Source organism: Aulonocara stuartgranti (assembly GCF_965226115.1).
Source record: "Aulonocara stuartgranti genome assembly, chromosome: 16".
Classification (NCBI taxonomy): Eukaryota; Metazoa; Chordata; class Actinopteri; order Cichliformes; family Cichlidae; genus Aulonocara; species Aulonocara stuartgranti.
The window spans coordinates 15104232-15122001 of NC_138952.1; the positions used below are offsets into that span (position 1 = coordinate 15104232).

At 39.2% G+C, this 17770-nt stretch overlaps 1 protein-coding gene across 2 annotated transcripts; it reads right to left on the reverse strand.

The window, feature by feature from the left end:
* Positions 1–1262: 1262 nt before the first annotated feature.
* acvr1c (activin A receptor type 1C) lies at positions 1263–16312 on the reverse strand. Of its 2 annotated transcripts, XM_082508260.1 has the most exons (9): positions 16025–16312; positions 10641–10871; positions 7959–8201; positions 7561–7791; positions 7296–7463; positions 6724–6880; positions 5603–5727; positions 5089–5219; positions 1263–3276 (listed from the first exon to the last, which is right to left on the reverse strand). In XM_082508260.1, the coding sequence occupies exons 1-9, from the start codon at positions 16092–16094 to the stop codon at positions 3151–3153; spliced, it is 1482 nt and encodes a 493-aa protein (XP_082364386.1). In that variant the 5' UTR covers positions 16095–16312; the 3' UTR covers positions 1263–3150. The 2 variants fall into 2 exon arrangements, with proteins under 2 accessions (XP_082364386.1, XP_082364387.1); XM_082508261.1 differs by lacking the exons at positions 5603–5727; positions 6724–6880.
* Between the last annotated feature and the right edge of the window lie 1458 nt (positions 16313–17770).

The following is a 17770-nucleotide window of genomic DNA, read 5'->3' on the forward strand; positions in this document are numbered from 1 at the left end:
AAAATCCTTCTCCTCAGGCCCCATCATATCTTAAAGACAGTACTTTTGGTTCCTAGGGTATTTAAAAGTAGAATGAGAGGCAGCGTCTTAAGCTATCAAACACCACTTCTATTAAACCATCTCGCAGTTTGGATTCAGACATCTTCTCTACTTTTGAATGTGTTCTTAACTTTTCCATTTTTACAAAGCCTGTATTTCAGATTGAAGTGACCATTCCTTCGTCATGTTGCAACAGGCCGCTGAAGTCTTTCCATGATGCACTGAACATTTTTTTGTTGTTGTTGTTCAAGCATCTCTTCTCACTCTGTGTTTTTACACCACTACTGTATTTAACCATTAGTAATTATTAAACTCTGGCTCTCGTCCATAACGTGCCTTTTGACTTCTCTATTTTATCTCTATCACCTTCAACCATAAGGGGAAAGAGATGACCCGTTCTTGTTTCTGAGTAATGTAGTCAATGACTTTGCTGAGCGCAAGGCCGGAAAGATAAAGCTCTGGTGGGTTAGTAGTTCATGTTTTTAGAGATGACTGACACATTGTTGACACGCATTTGTTGAAAATTTGCAGTCACACTGTGCGTTATGTGTATGATGTATCTAGAACCTGTTCCACAGGAAATGATTGATGAATGATGAATGAGTGTGATTGTGGTGATCGCTCGTTTGTCCCTTGCTTGCTGTAATGCTTACATTACAGCTGTCTTTGTGTTAATTTAGCAAGGCTGGGTTTGTTTTGAGCTTGTAGCCTGGTGGTGTGACTTTATAGCAAAAGGTTGAATAAACGTGTCTGTTCCGCTGATGGTGCTGATGAAAAATTAAAAGCAGCTAAAAATACTTTTAAAACCTAACTTTTAAATTCTTATGTGCGTGTTTTGATGCCCCGAAGTGACACAACGTGACCTCCTCTTACATGACAGCCTTCACTGTAAAAATCTGTTAATGCAACACAGAAAAAGGGGGTTGACTCATCCATGTAGCGCTGATGGCTTCAGTGTCAGCGCTTTATTTCCTCTGTCTAACGGACATTAACAGCGTATGCAGAAAGAGCAGCAGAACAGAAACGCAGATGAGTCACGCCAGTTGAAAGTGCGAATGGGAAGATGATAAAGAAAAAAAGATCAGCTTCAGATAAACGGCTCCGGGAAATTCTGCCCCTGTAACTTGCACAGTTCTGCACAGTCATTTCTTACAAAATTACCCTTGAAATGTAGGGAGAGCAAAACATCCCATCTTTCTGTCAAAGTCATGAATGATGCTCAGTCAGTGAAAAAGTTTATTTACCCACTGACATCACATTTTATATGGATAATAAATAGTGCAAAAAGAGACGACACAATGCAGTATGAGGAAGTAACACAAAACAGTTTTCGATACATCAAACATGTATATTTAAATGATGGCGGGCTTAAAATCAAAAGTAGGTCTTACTTTGTTTAAAATTCTATATTATATGTGAGATCAGAAACCAGAAATTGCACACGGTGATATGCTTTGCTATCTGCTTTCTGTCCCTTTTTGTGTCTTCATAGAGAAGCAGATAAGACACAATACAGAACATATAAATAATAATAACATTCTAATTTTCAGTAATTATAGAAAAAAGTACCTTATAGTTTTACAGAAATAAAAACTGAAGACTTGCACATTTTGCCAAGAGAGCAACAGGCTACTGTACATAGCTTATTTTCAGAGGCAACACTGCTGATACTACATATTATTCAGTCATTCTGACAATAAGTGCTTTCATACTGCAAAATAGGCGAACACTGATACCAAGCACAGATATTGAAGTATGTCACTTGTCTCTGAAACTAAAAACATGAACATATGGACAGGATGTGAATGAAAAGCCTCAGTGTATATTTGTTATGTTTCACAGTTTCACAATCACTACACCGATTGTTCAGATTATTTCAATCCACAGCTTTAAATAAGGAGTCACTTTGCATGATTTCAAACACACATGCAAGCACACCTACACATGTGTGCACAAATCGTGTGCAGATTCAGATTTCTGCACTTCCTCTAAGCCTGTTTATGTCGAGGCTCTGTAGGCCATGTTAGTCAGTGGTGCTAGTGATGCTAATGTGAACCCATATTCAAACTGTGCTCCCCTTATGTGGTATGTAAAAGTAATCAGCAGCATGTTGCGCTACGTTTGCACCTTCGGCAGCTTTTTTTGCCAATTTCTTTTTCACCTAATGCAAAAATAAGTCAGGTTTATATAAAAACAATGGATTTGAATTATATATAGGCTTTTGTTTAGATGTTTTATTTTACATTTATCGGATAATTGCTCGTTTTTGTTCAGCAGCAGAAAGCTTTTTTTAGAAAAAGAATAGAATAGACATTCATAGATTTTCTTATCTTTATATTAAAAATATGTATTTGTAGTGATTTTTATGGTTAATCAAACAATGTCAGAAATATTTCTTTGTCGGGATAAACTTTCATTAGTTCAAGTTGCACTCTATATGCTGAAATACCCTTTTCATGTAGTGACCATTGGCACCAGTGGATGAAAAGTTCATCACTCCATTACATTTCTTCTGCTTATAACACCCTTAATTATCCAATTCCTGTGAGTTAATTTTTCATTAGCAAACCTTGGATGCATTGAGCTAAAGATGATCTTTTACTTGTAAGCTTAGTGCTTTGTGTACATGAGTGCCGGTCAAGCAGAAGCACTTCTGATTAACAGGGAAAATCTGTATGTGTGTCTGTCATTAAAAAACAGTCAAACCAGCTGTTTTGTTTCGTTTAAATCCAGTATCCTACAAGATTGTCATTTAGCACATTAACTACCCAGCAATACTGTATTGGCTACAAGATATGGCACAAATATCAATGTGCAACTTCAAGCTTTGGGCACTTATGATACTGAGGTAGCAAAATAATCTATTTATACATCAAACACGACTTATTTATAATGGCTCTTCCTACCAAGAGTTTAGCTGTTTGGTTAAAATGTTGCTTCACAAGGTGTCTAAGTGCAAAGCTTTAAAAAATGACTCCTACAATACTTTGGCACCAACGACGACACGATGAAGCTCTCCGACGGTGTGGGGGCCGTCTCGGGCAGTAAGAGAGGTCAGTTATTTTACACCAGCGCCAGCACCAGTGCCGATCTGCAGAGCAACAAATCTAACTATTCTTTGATGTCCTTGATAACGGATAGCTGAGACAAGGTTTTCTTGACCCGCAGAGCAGTCAGTCGCGCAGCAGAGTTGGCGTACCAGCACTCCCTCATCAGCTTGCCCATCACACGCAGAGCCTGGTGTAGCAACGAGATGAGATGACGTTATAAGTTACAAAACCCGGAAAATCACAGGTCAGGCTCCAGTGTGTACTGGAATAACAAATATCAAACATCTGATCTGAACAGTTTCACCGGTAACTAAACATGCAATCCAACCTCTTTGATTGACTCTGTAGAAATATCTTTGCAGCCTTTGCAGTGGTAGTAATAGTTTTTGGTAGCTAAAATTGAATACAGTGGTGTGTCAGAATAACGCCCAATTCTCTTCTGTCGGGAAGTGGTTTAACAAGAAATGAGATCTGAGACAAAGAAGTCTCAGACCTCACCCTGTTCTGTCAATCACTTTTAGCCCATTACCCGAGGCCTTGAAGATAACCACTGCTATGTGTGTCATCCCTCCAGTGCCGTCCTGACTTCTTAAATATCAAGTTTTCTGTACATTTTAAAAAGCTTTAAGAGAATTTCCACTTTCATATGGCTGTAATATGTATATATTTGAATCACCGAGTTGTCTGATGATATCTGTGACGATAGTGAACAGTGTCCACTAAAGTGCAACTCCCCCTGAAAGGCAAGGGCTATACTACAACTTTGATGTTTTTTTATTACATCATGCTGACATCAGCCTACCGAGGTCAAATGCTTAGCCAATCATGGTACTCGTGTCCTCCAAGGCCTAGCATATTGTTTGAAAGTTTGAAGACGAGCCATAAAAATTGTGGGTAATAAAAAGCTCTTACTGAGTTTGAAATTTGGTGCCTTGACCTTGACCCGATTTTCCCCAAAATGAAATCAGCTCGAGTTGTTATTGGTATCTAATATCACACAAAATTTTAAAATGATACATTGAAAACTGTTGACATTAGACTGCTAGCAAACAGACAAATGACATAATATACTCCCTCCCTTCCTGGTAGAATAAAGAAATCTCCCTCAAACTGGCAAAACTTGTGATGTCATGATGCGTTGTACACAGGAAAAATTATGGTAAATTTATTGACCTATGGATAAGACTGAGGTAGTAGTTTGTGGCCAGAGTGCATCAAGCATGGAGGGTGATAGCTATTACCTATAACCTCAATAGCTGTTACATGAGCTCCTTATGTATAAAGTTGGGACAACAGACTAATCTTTGACAGCCACCTCAGCTTAAATAAGCATGTCACCTCAGTTGTGCAGCTTGGTTTGCAGCTTACAAGACTCAGTAAGATCTGCTCAGTTTTATCTAGATAAAATCTAGACACAGTCATATACATGCTTTAAGATCCCCTAGATTATCTTACTGCATTTCTCGGTTCACACTAAAGCATATTTCAGATCTCCTGACATCATTTGCTCGTCACTGTGACATCGATCACTCTGGAAACAGTTATAAAACCATTTCTAAGGCATTAAGACTCCAGAAAATCAAGGTGCGAGCTGTTATCCACAAATCGAGAAAGCTATTGCTATTACTTGGGTTATTGTTGTCTAATATTAATTTTTTTTGATGATCTAAAACATGTAAGTGTAAAAAATATGCTAAAAAAGTAAGAAATAAAGGCTTTTTCCCAAACTATATATAAATGAAGTTGACAAAGTTTAATACTGTCAGGAGCACACACAAAAGTTTGTTTTTAGCATGTAATTTGTTTAGTTTTAAACATGCTCATGCTTTGATACAGCTATTTCATATGTGACACTGTAAATTTTCCTATGTGGTTAGAGGCTGTTGGTTCACTGATGCTCGGTTTGGTGCTAAACTGTGACTAATCGTGCTTTATGTCACCATGACACCGGCTCTTTGACAGCTATCTCACATAACGACACATCAGATTTCTGTCTCACCTCACAGCTCTGCCACTGATTGGGAATGCTGGGTCTGAGCTTCTGATCGCAAACCACTTTCCTCATGTCCTCAATGGATGGATCTGAAGGCACCATGTCATAATAAGGCAGCTGAAAATCCTCATGAAGTCCTGTGAAAATGCAAAAAACAAAAAAGCATTTTGTTTATTGTCTGGGGTTTTTTTACAGTTTCATGTATGCACTCTTCTTGAAGCAGTGCATGCTTTTCCTTTTTTCTATGATTACATACTGTGGTGATACTCAGTGTAATGCTATAATATGGCAGCGTATGTGCAAGTAATACTTGCGAGCCACAAGTTCAGGCCTTAGTTAATGACGTTAATATGGCCGCTCATTTCAGACAGCCTGCACTGAGAGTCAGTATAAGATTTTTTTCAACTGTGTATTATGCAAAGCAAGTCTCTCACAGTCGCTCCCAAAATAAAAGTATTGTTTTGGAAATTTGCATGAAACTTGTGGTAGAGTGTATGTGTGTGTGCGTAGTTTGAAATACCCCTATCGGAGCATCTTCTGGCCAGTTCCCAGAACACCAGGCCTAATGAATAGATATCCGCCCGCTTAAACGACTCAAAGGTGTTTATATTGATTGTCTCATCCAGGATTTCTGGAGCCATGTACCTGCAGAGGACAGAATGATTACTGTCTAATGAAATAAAAAGCCCAGTACCTCTTGCAGTATATACTTTAACGAATTTGTTTGTGTGGGTTGGGTTCAAAACTTTCTCACCCAAATTCTAAAAATGTGAAACCACAGGTCACATCACCCTCGTCAAAACCAGCAGAACATATAAGCTGCAGGACATGCATCCGTCTTCATTGCTGAAGACAGCAAAGATTCAAGTGCTGCTCTTGTAGGAATGGTTATCACTTTTTAAAAGGACAAATAATATATCATCTTTAAAAGAAAACACAGCACTTACTCAAGCCTTATAGACTGACCAAAAACAAGTCCACAACCACTAGGAGTCGCCAAAGCCTAAATGCTTGAGAATGGACTGCTGCTAAATAAATACATTTGTTTTTGTACTGTTTACAGTTGCATCACTGCTGTTTGTTCTCTCACACCAAATAAATTGAGATTTCATGACTTTTACTCAGCATTTTTCTCAAACGGGCTGTGTGAACTGTGTGCACAGACACTACATGATGATGTCTCCTCTATAAAGAGTATTATTTATGCATCAATCGGGGGGGAAAGCTGTTCTACACATGTGTTCCTGCACTTTTGACCTCTTTAAACTTTGTCCTTTCCTCCATGCATCTTGGAAATAGGTGAAGCTGTGCCAGAAACCCCTTGTGCAATGTGTACATACACGGCTAATATTACTCTCTAAATAAACAAGGCCAGTTATTCCAGCATGACACCTGGAGGGCCTTATTTGTTACTGTGGGTTCTGCTTTTCTTGCTGAAACCAAAACCAAAGATGCTGGCTTCCTCTTAATGTTTAAGGGCCAATTAATAGTATTACTTTAAAACACACCGACATGAGAGAACAACTCAAAATCACCAATAATATTTAAAGAACATGGAAGTGATTTCGGTTTAAAGGCACTTCAGTTTAATTTCACATTTCTGTTTTGTGTGTGTTTTTTGTATTGTGACATAAATCCAACCTCTTAGTTCCCACTCTGTGGTTGGATGGTATGTCTATGGTGTTTGTGCTGGAGTCGAGTTTCACGGCCAAACCCAAATCTGCAATCACCGCCGTCCCGTTCTTCTTCACTAAGACATTTTTAGATTTTAGGTCTCTGTGAGCAATGGCTGGCTTCCCTAGAAGCAAGAAAGTAACAATTAAGGTTATTCTGGAAGCCCCAAAAATGTTCTTTATATTACAGCAAATATTTTGGGTCTTTTAGAGATGGATAAAATTGAGGATCATTTTCCAGCCTTAATGTCATAAAATGTCACCTTATCATATCACAGCAGGGTTTGCCTTGTGGTTACACTGTAGCACTGAGTTGATTAGCAAATTAATGGTCAGTCAATGGAAATTTTTTCTTCAGGTTTTAATATATAAAGATATCGCATTGAGATATAGGAAGCACATGGCCAAAATACATTTGCTCCTTTTAATAAGATTAAAGGATATATATATATTAAAGGAAATAGAGCACCCTTTGAGCTTTTCTGATGTGACTTCACTGTCCTAGAATTCAAGTTCTTTATTTACTAAGTACATTCATACCCTGTGTGCCAATGATTTCCATGTGGAGATGTGCCAGCCCACTGGCTATGGACAGAGCAAGAATAATCATGCCTTCCACTGAGACCGTGTGCCTGTTCAGGTAATCATACAGGGAGCCGTGCTCATGGTACTCTGACACCAACCAGAGCTGAGTCCATGAGCCGTTATCTGCAAAAAGGCAGCGAATGACAACGTTATATGTTGGCGAATTTATTTCATAGCTTAATTTGTGAATACATTTGTATTTAGTGCCTAGTTGTAAGACCTTTGTTATCAGCAGCAATAAAGCCCAGGATGTTTTCGTGCCTGAGCATGACAGTCTGATAGATCTCAGCTTCACGGAACCACGAGCGCTCGTCCCTGGAAGAGAAGATCTTAACTGCCACGTCCTCGCCCCTCCACTTGCCGCGCCACACCTCGCCATATCGACCTTTTCCGATGGTCTCCTGCAGGACGATGGTTCGAGCTATGGTTCGCTGGACCAGCAGTGGCAGCCCTGCAAGATGCAGACGGGAAGAGAAGAGCAGTGGTTTTGTCTCAGCAGATCATAGCTGGAGGGATCAACAAAATGTGTGCAATTACTGGATTATACTTGTACCACAATGGTCACAATCCGGGCCATCGTGTCAGTAACCATGTGACAAGTTCAAGCAGTTCTCTCACCTGATCCTGAACCAGAAGTGCTCATGTCATATATCAGATCTTTGAGACTTCTGTCAGGTGACATTAGCAACTGATCATCCAGAGGCTCCTCCGGCTCCTGCTTGTGGGATCGCCTGTAGGCACAACGGTGGCCCTGCACAACAAAGACGCCTAGCAGGATCCCTACACACAGCAAGCAGGAGGGCACCAGGATCACCACGATGAGCTGCAGTCTGCTCCAGCCGGGTTCTTCTGAAGGCCTCTCTGAACAACAACATAGCCAATATTATTAGCGTGTAGTCCTTTTCTAACATTCCTAGTACTTTTTTTGGTTCAATAATCAGTAGAATGTAGAATGGGGTAAGATTTGAAACTGTGTTTAATGGGTCTAAGGTCCCTGCTGTGTCTGCTGCACACCCTGGTGGTTACTAGATAACATGGCAAGCAACAGCATAGGGGGCAATTAGCACAACTCAACACATCAGGTGTTACATAAAACTCCAGCTAGCATAGATGAGTCAGCTTTTTCAGACTTTTAGAAAAGCTCAGCAAAATTAAAACACCACTTATTCTGCAGCCCTAAACTTTAGAGAGGTGGAAATTGAACGTTTGGCAGATGCAATGTTTTCTTGTTTTTCCAGCGTGTCTGAAAATTTTCATCACTGCCTGTAAGTGTCATTAATCAAAAAGGAATAAAGATATTGAATCTTTTGGTGCCAGCAAGCTTTCACTCCTCAAAAAATACGTGCAGTGAACTAATCAGCAACAGGTGCACCGTCAGACCTCGCAAATAAAGATCTGGGCTTGGCAAAACAAAATAACTTGACGTTTCTGTCCCTGACCTTCATTCTGTCTGTGGGTGGCCAGAGGAAAACCTGGACACAAACAAAAACAGGTGAGCGGGTGGGCGCTGTGATAATATGAGATTTAGAGACATGCTGGCAAAATAATGTGCTGTCAGTGCTGCATTACTACCATGACCTAGTGCTAATTTTGTTTGGTCTGGGGAAATAAAGAGGGAGAATTCTGTAACGATTATTTGGCCAACTTCAAGATTGCAGGAGCTACAACTAACTCTTTCAACATATATGTGCACATGTGGGTACTGTAATAAAAAAAAATAAAGGTTTGAAAAAAACCCAAGTCCCCAAAGGATGAAATGTCCTCACCAAGTGATCCTAAAATGTGCAACATCTGCAGATGGCCCAATGTGCAAAGCAACACATTGTGAACTAAACCACAGTTTCTTAAGACATCTTTAGCCTTTTACCTAAATACAGATCCTGCCATGTGTCCAACTGGTGCTCAGCAGATATGGTGCAAAACAAGACCTTACTCTCTCCTCTGGCTTATAAGACCTTCTACACACTCTTTTCTTCCCTCTTAGGTGATTGGGGTCATCTCAAAGCTTATATCTGCTTTTAAACTGTTTACTACAGCTAAGAGGAGTTTGGAAATTAGGTACAAAGGAACACTTAAAGTATCCCTTCCCGTGTGTTGAAAAACTCTAAAGTAAATCAAATTGTACAGCTACATAAACCACTAAACACTGCCTAGCACTTAAATGTCTGAGTATAGAAATGCATGGATGTCAAAGCGAGGTCATGAATTCTTTATGTATAAAAAAAAAATCCACAGCTAAACGGATGAGCTGATATGTAGCAAAGCAGTGGAACAGATTGATTGCGCTGTCCTCATTCACAGTCAGCACCATCATGGCCTCGGGGCACTGCCCCAACCACTCTCATTAAAAATCTGCAGCATCAGACACTTCAGCACCAAACATATGAATATGATCATATATTTGTTTTGTTTTTCACTGACCATCTATACCTTTCTGCTTGCAAATTGGAAACAATCAGTAAATGAATCCATTAGGAAATCAACTGATAATCTGCAGTATTTTTAATAAATAAACCATTTCAGTAATTTTTTTAGCCAGCTGCATATACAAAGGTGTGAGTAATCCTTCTCTGCATTAAGCCCAACTTCCACCCGGCAGACCCATGAGAGGCTTTTGGGACTACATGCCTGACAAAGTATTTATTTATAAATCAGGCGAGGGAGGGGGAGGATCACTAACTGACGTCCCATAGCCTCTGCCAGATTTGTTATGTCACAGGATCTAGGAGGATCAGCATCCACCTCGTCTAGCCGGGACCAGAATGAGTGGGAAATCCCACACAGATTGAGTTGGTGTTGCCGCTGAGTGTATGCTACTGAAGCAGTGGAACATTAAAAGACTGTCTGAGGGGCTGAATGCATTTTTCCTGTATTTCATTTTTACAATATCCGCAAACTGTTTATATATAAATCTATTCATTTTTGTATCTGCTATCACAGCTTATGTAGGGCAGAGTACACTCTGGACAAGTAGCCCATTGCAGGTCTAACCCAAACATACAGACAAGCATTTACAGTCATACCCACTGCTAATTTAGAACGACAGGCTAACTAACATACATATCTTTGGAGACTGGGAGGAAGCCAGAGTATCTGGAGTAAACCCGCACAAGCGCACATGCAAACTGCACACAGAGAGGCCCCAGCTGGCCAGGTGGTCTCGCCACATACTGCTGCATTACCACACTGTGCACTGTTTATATATAACTCTGTATTATTTCTGCTTCAAAACACAACCAAAAAATAGTAGAAGCAAATAGACACAGCGGCCTCAGGTTATTAGCATCGTGTGGGCTGTACCTGGGTATAGGTGCAGGGTCTCGTTGTTGCAGAAGTCAGTGAAGCAACAGTTCCTTTTGGAGACATTTCTGGAGCTGTAGCAGAAGACCTGGCCTTTCATCTCAGAGGGGGACAGGCAGGACTTCACTGCCTCCTCCTTCCCATCGATCAGCATCACAGAGTTCCAGCAAGCGCCGTCTGCTGCTGTCTCACAGGTGTTGTTGGCACACAGCTGGCACACACACTTCAAACCTGAAAGACATTGAGATTTGGTGATTTTTGTCTTCAGACACTTTACAGCTGACAGCATTCACTGTACTTCATTTATCTGTGAGTGACTGAGGGGGGCTGGGGGGAGGACAATATACTGACTCGCGTGAACAGTGGTTTTTAACTCTTTAGTAGCAGGATGCTCCTGTTACACAATGACATCTATGCTCTTAATGGATGGAGGTGGAGGAACCAGATTAATGCCTCTTAGTTTAACACCCACATAATCTTGTGTTCTACTTGGAGCTGTTGTCATGCTTTGTTCCATAAGCAGTGTCTGATAAGCAAGAGTGCACTGCCTGCTCACAAGGAAGAAAAACAAATAGCTTTAAAAATTGCTAATTATTTAATTGTGTGCAATGTTTTTTATGGCGCCTTCAGTTTTCAAGCTAAAGGTCTCCACAGCCTTATCTTGTAAATTGTAATATTTTGTAACAAGTATCACCCATTCATACATTTTTTTATAGACACTGATGGCTGATCCTGAAATATAATTATCAACAGCTAAGTGACAATACCTTAAATCAGTTTCCAGTCATGACTGCTGTATGTATGCAGTAATTATTTTACTTACTGTACTCTGTAATAATCTTAAGTCATTCTTCACTGCCTTAATTTGGATCCACCACGCCATAAGACCTGTTGTCAGAATGGCTTCTTTACAGCCACTGAGACCTTTTCTGATGACTCTGCAGTGGACAGCAGACGGATCAACTGAAGGACCAGATGCATCTCGCAGGTTCTGCGTCAGGTCTTAGCTGGATTTTTTTTCCTATTTCTTTAGGATATGAATTTCAGATACTGTCCATCTACTGTAGATATTTTTATCCCTGACATTTCTTCATTTGTCCTCCACTTATCCAGTTTTTACAGAATTTCTAAGGGCCCTCTGAATACCATGCTGTGCCAAGTCTTCTGCTGATAACTCTTTGGAATTCACCTTGTTGGTGCAAAAAATACTTTATGCTGTTTTTGTACGTTCAACTAAATAAATGGGAATAATTTCTTTTTGACATGCTCTTAGAAACAAAAGGCCTAAAGATTCAAAGTTGCCTGTTATAATGGCCTGGATAAACACTAGTTCCTTCACTTAGTCGCCTTTTTATACTTAAACATAGATCAATGTAAAAAACAAACAAAAACAAATTCTGAAAATGTTTGGATACAGGACTGGATGGAAAACAAGTGAAAAAGCATCCAATGTCCAAACCTGGAGACCAGTTTTCTAAAAATACAATAAAGTCTGGCTCACTGGAAGCAAAATGTTAAGAAATGAGATTAATCAGCTGTATTTTTATGTTTTTTTTTTTGTTGTGTGCTTTTTTAAAAAATCGTATAAATCATAAATTCATTGATACGTAGTGATATCAGAAATCAATCCCTGTTTATTCCAGACTCTTGTTTTTTTCTGCTCCCTCGCGAATCTCCTGGAAAGCTGATCAATTTTTTATTGACTCTGCATTTTGTACTAAATCTGGAACCACATTGCTCACTTGGCTCAGTTCCCATGAACTATGAATGCCTTATAAGTAAATCTGACTTACAATATGCATGTCACACAGAGGTTATATGGTACCTAAAATCTGGAAGAGCCAAAGTATGAAAAGGGGATTTAAACAAATATCATTACATAACAAAATAATATCTTTATAAACATAATCTTTATTTTCAACATCTTGTAGCCTAACCATTAAAGTGAAAAAAATTTCAGCCCACAGTAAACAGCGGTGTACGGTCTCAAAGGAGAAGTTTTTGAAAAATTCAATTAGAGTATATTTTTCCTCCAGCCTGCTGTGCTGTTCATTTAGGTGGTTTTGATGCGAGCTGCCCAGTTTTGGACATGCTGGCTGTAATGTCTGGCTTCTCTCTGACTATAATGGAACAAAATGCCACTCACCTTGTGGTGACTAAGGTGCCAAAAACAAACAGAGAACTGATGTCTCTTTTTCCAGAACAAGAAAAAGAAATACAACCACAAATCTTGCTTTGACCAGTGTCATGTAACAACTATTTTCTTCCCACAGTCTACAACCACTAAAACAAGCGCGCAGCTAGCTAATTATAGCTCTGCTGAGAGAAGACATCATTAATGTTTACATCCCATAATGCTCTCATCACGAGTACATGAATCCTTCTGCAGAGTGACAGGGATTGCAGGTGTAGTTCGGAAGAAAGGAAATATCTCCCGCATGAAAGTGCTCATGGACATTTTTTTTTTACCCCAAAAGAGACATTTCTCTTTTTTTTTAGCAGCAAAGAAAAATAAAGCACTTAGAGACCACGTGTCACCTGATTTACTGAATTTAAGAGCAGGCAGACATCTCTCCAGCCAGCCCCAAACTCACAACAAAACACTCTAAACGGATAAACTGTGAAGGAACGAAGACATAAATTTGATCTTCATTATACTGACATAACATAATCTCCAGTGGACAACTGAGCAGCAATAACTCTTCATCCTTTTGGTCTTTAAATGGGACTGATTGACAGTTAGAAATATGACCAATCTTCTCTTTTAAAGGTTTTTGTAAAGCTCGTCTTGATGAGAGACCTGCTGACAAAATCAGCACAAAAAAAGTTCAGGTGAAGACTATGAGATTACTTTTTGCCTTTTTATAGCATAGCTGGGGTTGCTTGGTAACAACCTGTTCAAGGACAATTAAGTTAAAATACACTGAGGTGCGGCGAGAGTTTCCTTTCTTAAAGCTGATGAACGTCTGAGCACTGGTGTGTGTATTTAATCACTTGTATAACACTGATGGAGACCGAAGACTTGATTTGGGGATCGTGCATCTTAAATGGCAAAACTATTTTTCCAAAATATACATGTTCAAAATCTTGTTGAGAGTTTATAAAAGGCGCAAAAACTTCTAAGTAAAAACATTTTTATTGGCTTAATTTATCAAATTAGCAGAAACAAAAATCTAAACTTCTTACAATAAATGGGACTGTGAAACCTCACGTAATCTAACAATAGTTTAACAGGAAACTTGTCTAACCATTTGCCCTCTTTCTAAATCCCCATCTTATGATGATATATAACTACATTTCAAATCTATATTTAATTCTCTCTGTTTCAGGAACTTCATATTACCCCATAGCCTCTGCGTGCACATTTAAAAAGCTGTGAAAAGAAAACCAACAATGAATCAAAGTTGATTCCACATCCATTCAGTTTGGAAGTGGATCTTTGCTTTGAATCCGTTTTGAAATGACTGTTTGCAGCTTTTAGAGCTTGTTTTGTGACAAACCCTAGAAGGGGAAGCTGAATCTGAGCAGTGACAGTAATGAGTACTCTTTTAAATGAAATATTGCGCAAACTTTGCACATGCTGTTCACATTTATAAATCATTCTCCATAAACTAACAGGTTTGGATAGCCCTGCAGCACCCCTCAATCCTGAAAGAATAATTACTCATTTCCTCAGGCATCACCAGAGTCAGTTACAAATTAATTCTCTCTCTGTGTTGGGGAGTATAATACTGTTATTTGCAGTGTTGTGAAGTCTTGTTATAACTGTGGACCAAACTCGATGAGTCCCTTTGAACTAATATCTGCACTAATATAACAGAGAAAGTGTTTACAATTACAGGAAACAGGGAATATCTGCCACACTAGAAAATCACCCATTTATTACTCAAATAAGGAATACGTTCACTGCAAAGAATGTAGAAAGAGAGACATTTTTACTTTGTTATTTTTCTGGCTTTACTTAAATCTGCATTTAATGAGCCTTGTTAACCTTTAAAGTAGCTCAATTATTCGGATTGAATTCCAGTGTCTAGAAGAATAGCACTGAGGCTTGTAGAATAATTTGGAGGCATTAAGCAATAAGAGGCATTTAGCGCAATTAAGCAATAACTGGTTGTTTTTAAAAGTTTCACTTAATCATTGCATTAGAAATTAAGCTATTACATAGCTAAAGGTGACCCAGAGTGACTAAGAGAGTGCAACTAGTACAACTTACCTTAAGTCACCTGTAACCTTTTACCTTAAGTCAGAGAATGTCAGATGAAAAAACTTGTGCTTTTTAATTATTTTCAACAAAATGCGTTAGACAAAGATCTGACATACAAAGTTTGCCAAACAATAGTTTTCATCCAGTTCAACCCACCATCTACTTGCCCCACTGGAAATGTAGTAAAACATGCACTGCAGTCTAACACAGTTTTTCTAAGTTGGAGTTTATGTCTTTCTGTGTACCTGAGCCCACCAGCAGCCAAACAAGCCAGGCTGTGTTTATGAAGTAGCATCTGTTCTGTTTTCCAGCTCTGGAGTTAAGTGGCTGCAGATTCTCCAATTCTTAATGTATTTCATCAATATCAAATGCAATGTTACAGCACTTCAAGATGCAGCATGAATGTGGGTGGAAACTATGGATTGTTTTCATCAGTTAACCTGACATCTATTTCCATAATGAACTGTTTGGTCTGTAGAATAAAAGAAAATTGTAATGCCTTCAATTTAGGATTTTCTGCAGCCCAGTTTTCAGCAAATATGTAGTTTTGGGCAACAAGTAGTTCAAAAGCAAAACATATGACAAGAAAAAGTTGCAAATCCCTTTAGAGACACTTGAATTATTACCTCAGTTATCAAGTTATGAGAGTAGCTCCAGGTTATTTTTGAATGATGAACTATCCTTTCAGGGGTGTAGTATGAATTCAATCACAGAAAACAAATAATTAATATTTCTATTTCATATTAAGCAAAACGTTTTAATCCTAGATACAAACAGGCTACAAGGCAAATGCTTTAAGGTCTTTGAAATGATATATCACAGCATGTGTACTAAAGCTGACCACATATTTTAGCCAAACCTACTTACTGACAGCTTGAAATTACAGTCTTTTAACACCCATACTTCCCCACCGCACACATGCTGTTTGTGGGCGGTAACTTTACTTTCAGACCTTTTTAACAGCAGCAAAATAAGAAAAAGAAATGCTCCACTTTTGATCATATCTTTAAAGACAAATTCTTCTTCTTCTTTTTTTTTATTGCTATAAAGTTTTGTGTGATTTTGAAAAGCCAACTATACTAATTGGGTTAGTGTAGGCGGTCTAAGAACTCATTAAAAACCTTAAAAAAAACAAATGGCACAGCTTATTATCATGTTGCACCCTGAGACTGTGTACCTGCAGTCAGCTGGGCGACAGTCAGGAAAATCAACGCCGCTTGAAAGCACTGCTTCCCGGGACGAGTCATGGTAAGAGCCGCATCTGCTCCCTCTCTGACGCACCGCTTACACAGCTACTCTACAGAAAACAGAGCAAATAAACATTGCGGTAAAGTCCGTCGGCCATGCACCCCCGCCACAAACGTCTCCGTCTGTAAACGATCGAGAAACGCAGTTTGCTCCGCCTCTGTTGACTGAACTTTAAGAGGATTAGCGCTGCAGACCTCTGATAAAGACATGTGAATGGGAGCCAGAGAGAAAGTGCGTCGCACATCCATTTAACTGCTGTCGGTCCAATGAAACACCACCTCCTGTCTGCCAAAGGGATATGGAAATTACCTCTGCTCACTGAGGTCTCACTTATTTATTAAATGTGCAGAGATTTTAAACTATTTACAGTGTAATCTGTGGAAATTACTAACTACAACGCCACAATCTGGCCAATCTGCAACCCATACATTATTAATAAATAATCCACAACAAGGCTGCTGAGCTCCCTAATGAACACATGAGAACATGAGCACTCTGTGCTTCCCTGAGTGCAATTAATGTCAGTTAATGCAGAAGGAACGAATATGTCATATGAATGTGTCTTTGAATGTGTACTCTGAGCCCCTTTACGCACAGTGGCAGCCTTCCAGGCTTAAAAAATAGAGCCAATGCAACATGCCAAAACCTCAGTTTCTCCAATGGAGGCTGACCCCAAAAAGCCAGTCGCTTCCCATGTTACAAAGCCCAACTTTAAAAACATGTTTACAGCCTGCTACAAAAACAGTTTTGGTCTCTAAGGAAGCCAATGTTTCCCTTTATTTAAAAAAAAAAAAAACTGCTCAAGGATTATTCTCCTTTGCAGCTGCCTGTTAACATGTTAAAATGACATTAAGCCTTAAAATGATGCATTAGGGATTAGGGGTCATGATTGCTATGACTGACAGGTGGATACCAACACAGCTTCACCACACCATCGCAGCGAATCAGAATCAATATCTTAAACAGGTTTGTGGCACTTTTTTGGAACATTCATAATAGAAATATCTACTGTGCACCTTTGCAGTATACACTTATAGTACACACTTAAGTGCAGTTCCTCCCGTGGGCACCTCAAGCTTGCTGTAGAAAGTAAGTCACTGCAGCTTTACAGCTTAAAGTACGTTTACAACTTGTTTAAAAAGCTATTAATGGTATCTGATCTACATGTATCAACAGTACAAGGGTGATTTTATTATTACTATTATGTTTTTGATAACTTACCCTTTAAAACTTTGGTGTACAGCTGCTTTGCCAGGTGGATGCCAAGGCAGCGTTAGCCCACCATTGTTCAGGCTCTTTCAAGCTCTCAAATGTGAGTTTGCAGTCCTGTGGATAACTCCCATCTTTTATATACAGCCTATGACAATTACGCTGGTCCCACCAATATTAATATTGTACTTCCAAACTCCTTAAAAAAAAAAAAAAAAAAAAAATCAGCTAATTGCAAGTGTGGTGCCCTCGAGGATCTGACAGTTGCCTGTTTTGAGAGTTTGGTAATCCAACCGTCAGCCTATCTTGTGGCCATTCCAACTGCTCTCCCTGGATGAGAGAAGCAAAAACAGAATAAAAAAAAAAACTAGGCTGCACAGACGCCACTTCTGACCTCCCTCCTAGTGAGGCAGAAAGTAAACACTTAGTTGATCAACAGTGAATGACGTTGCTGTACATTCAAAGC

Excerpts from the sequence above, each read along its gene's own strand:
- acvr1c (XM_082508260.1), bottom strand. The coding sequence starts at position 16,094 with ATGACTCGTCCCGGGAAGCAGTGCTTTCAAGCGGCGTTGATTTTCCTG. Across the intron at positions 8,202-10,640 it reads GACCCTGCACCTATACCCAG|AGAGGCCTTCAGAAGAACCC; the intron begins GTACAGCCCACA and ends GTTGTTGTTCAG. Across the intron at positions 3,277-5,088 it reads ATCAGTGGCAGAGCTGTGAG|GCTCTGCGTGTGATGGGCAA; the intron begins GTGAGACAGAAA and ends TTGCTACACCAG.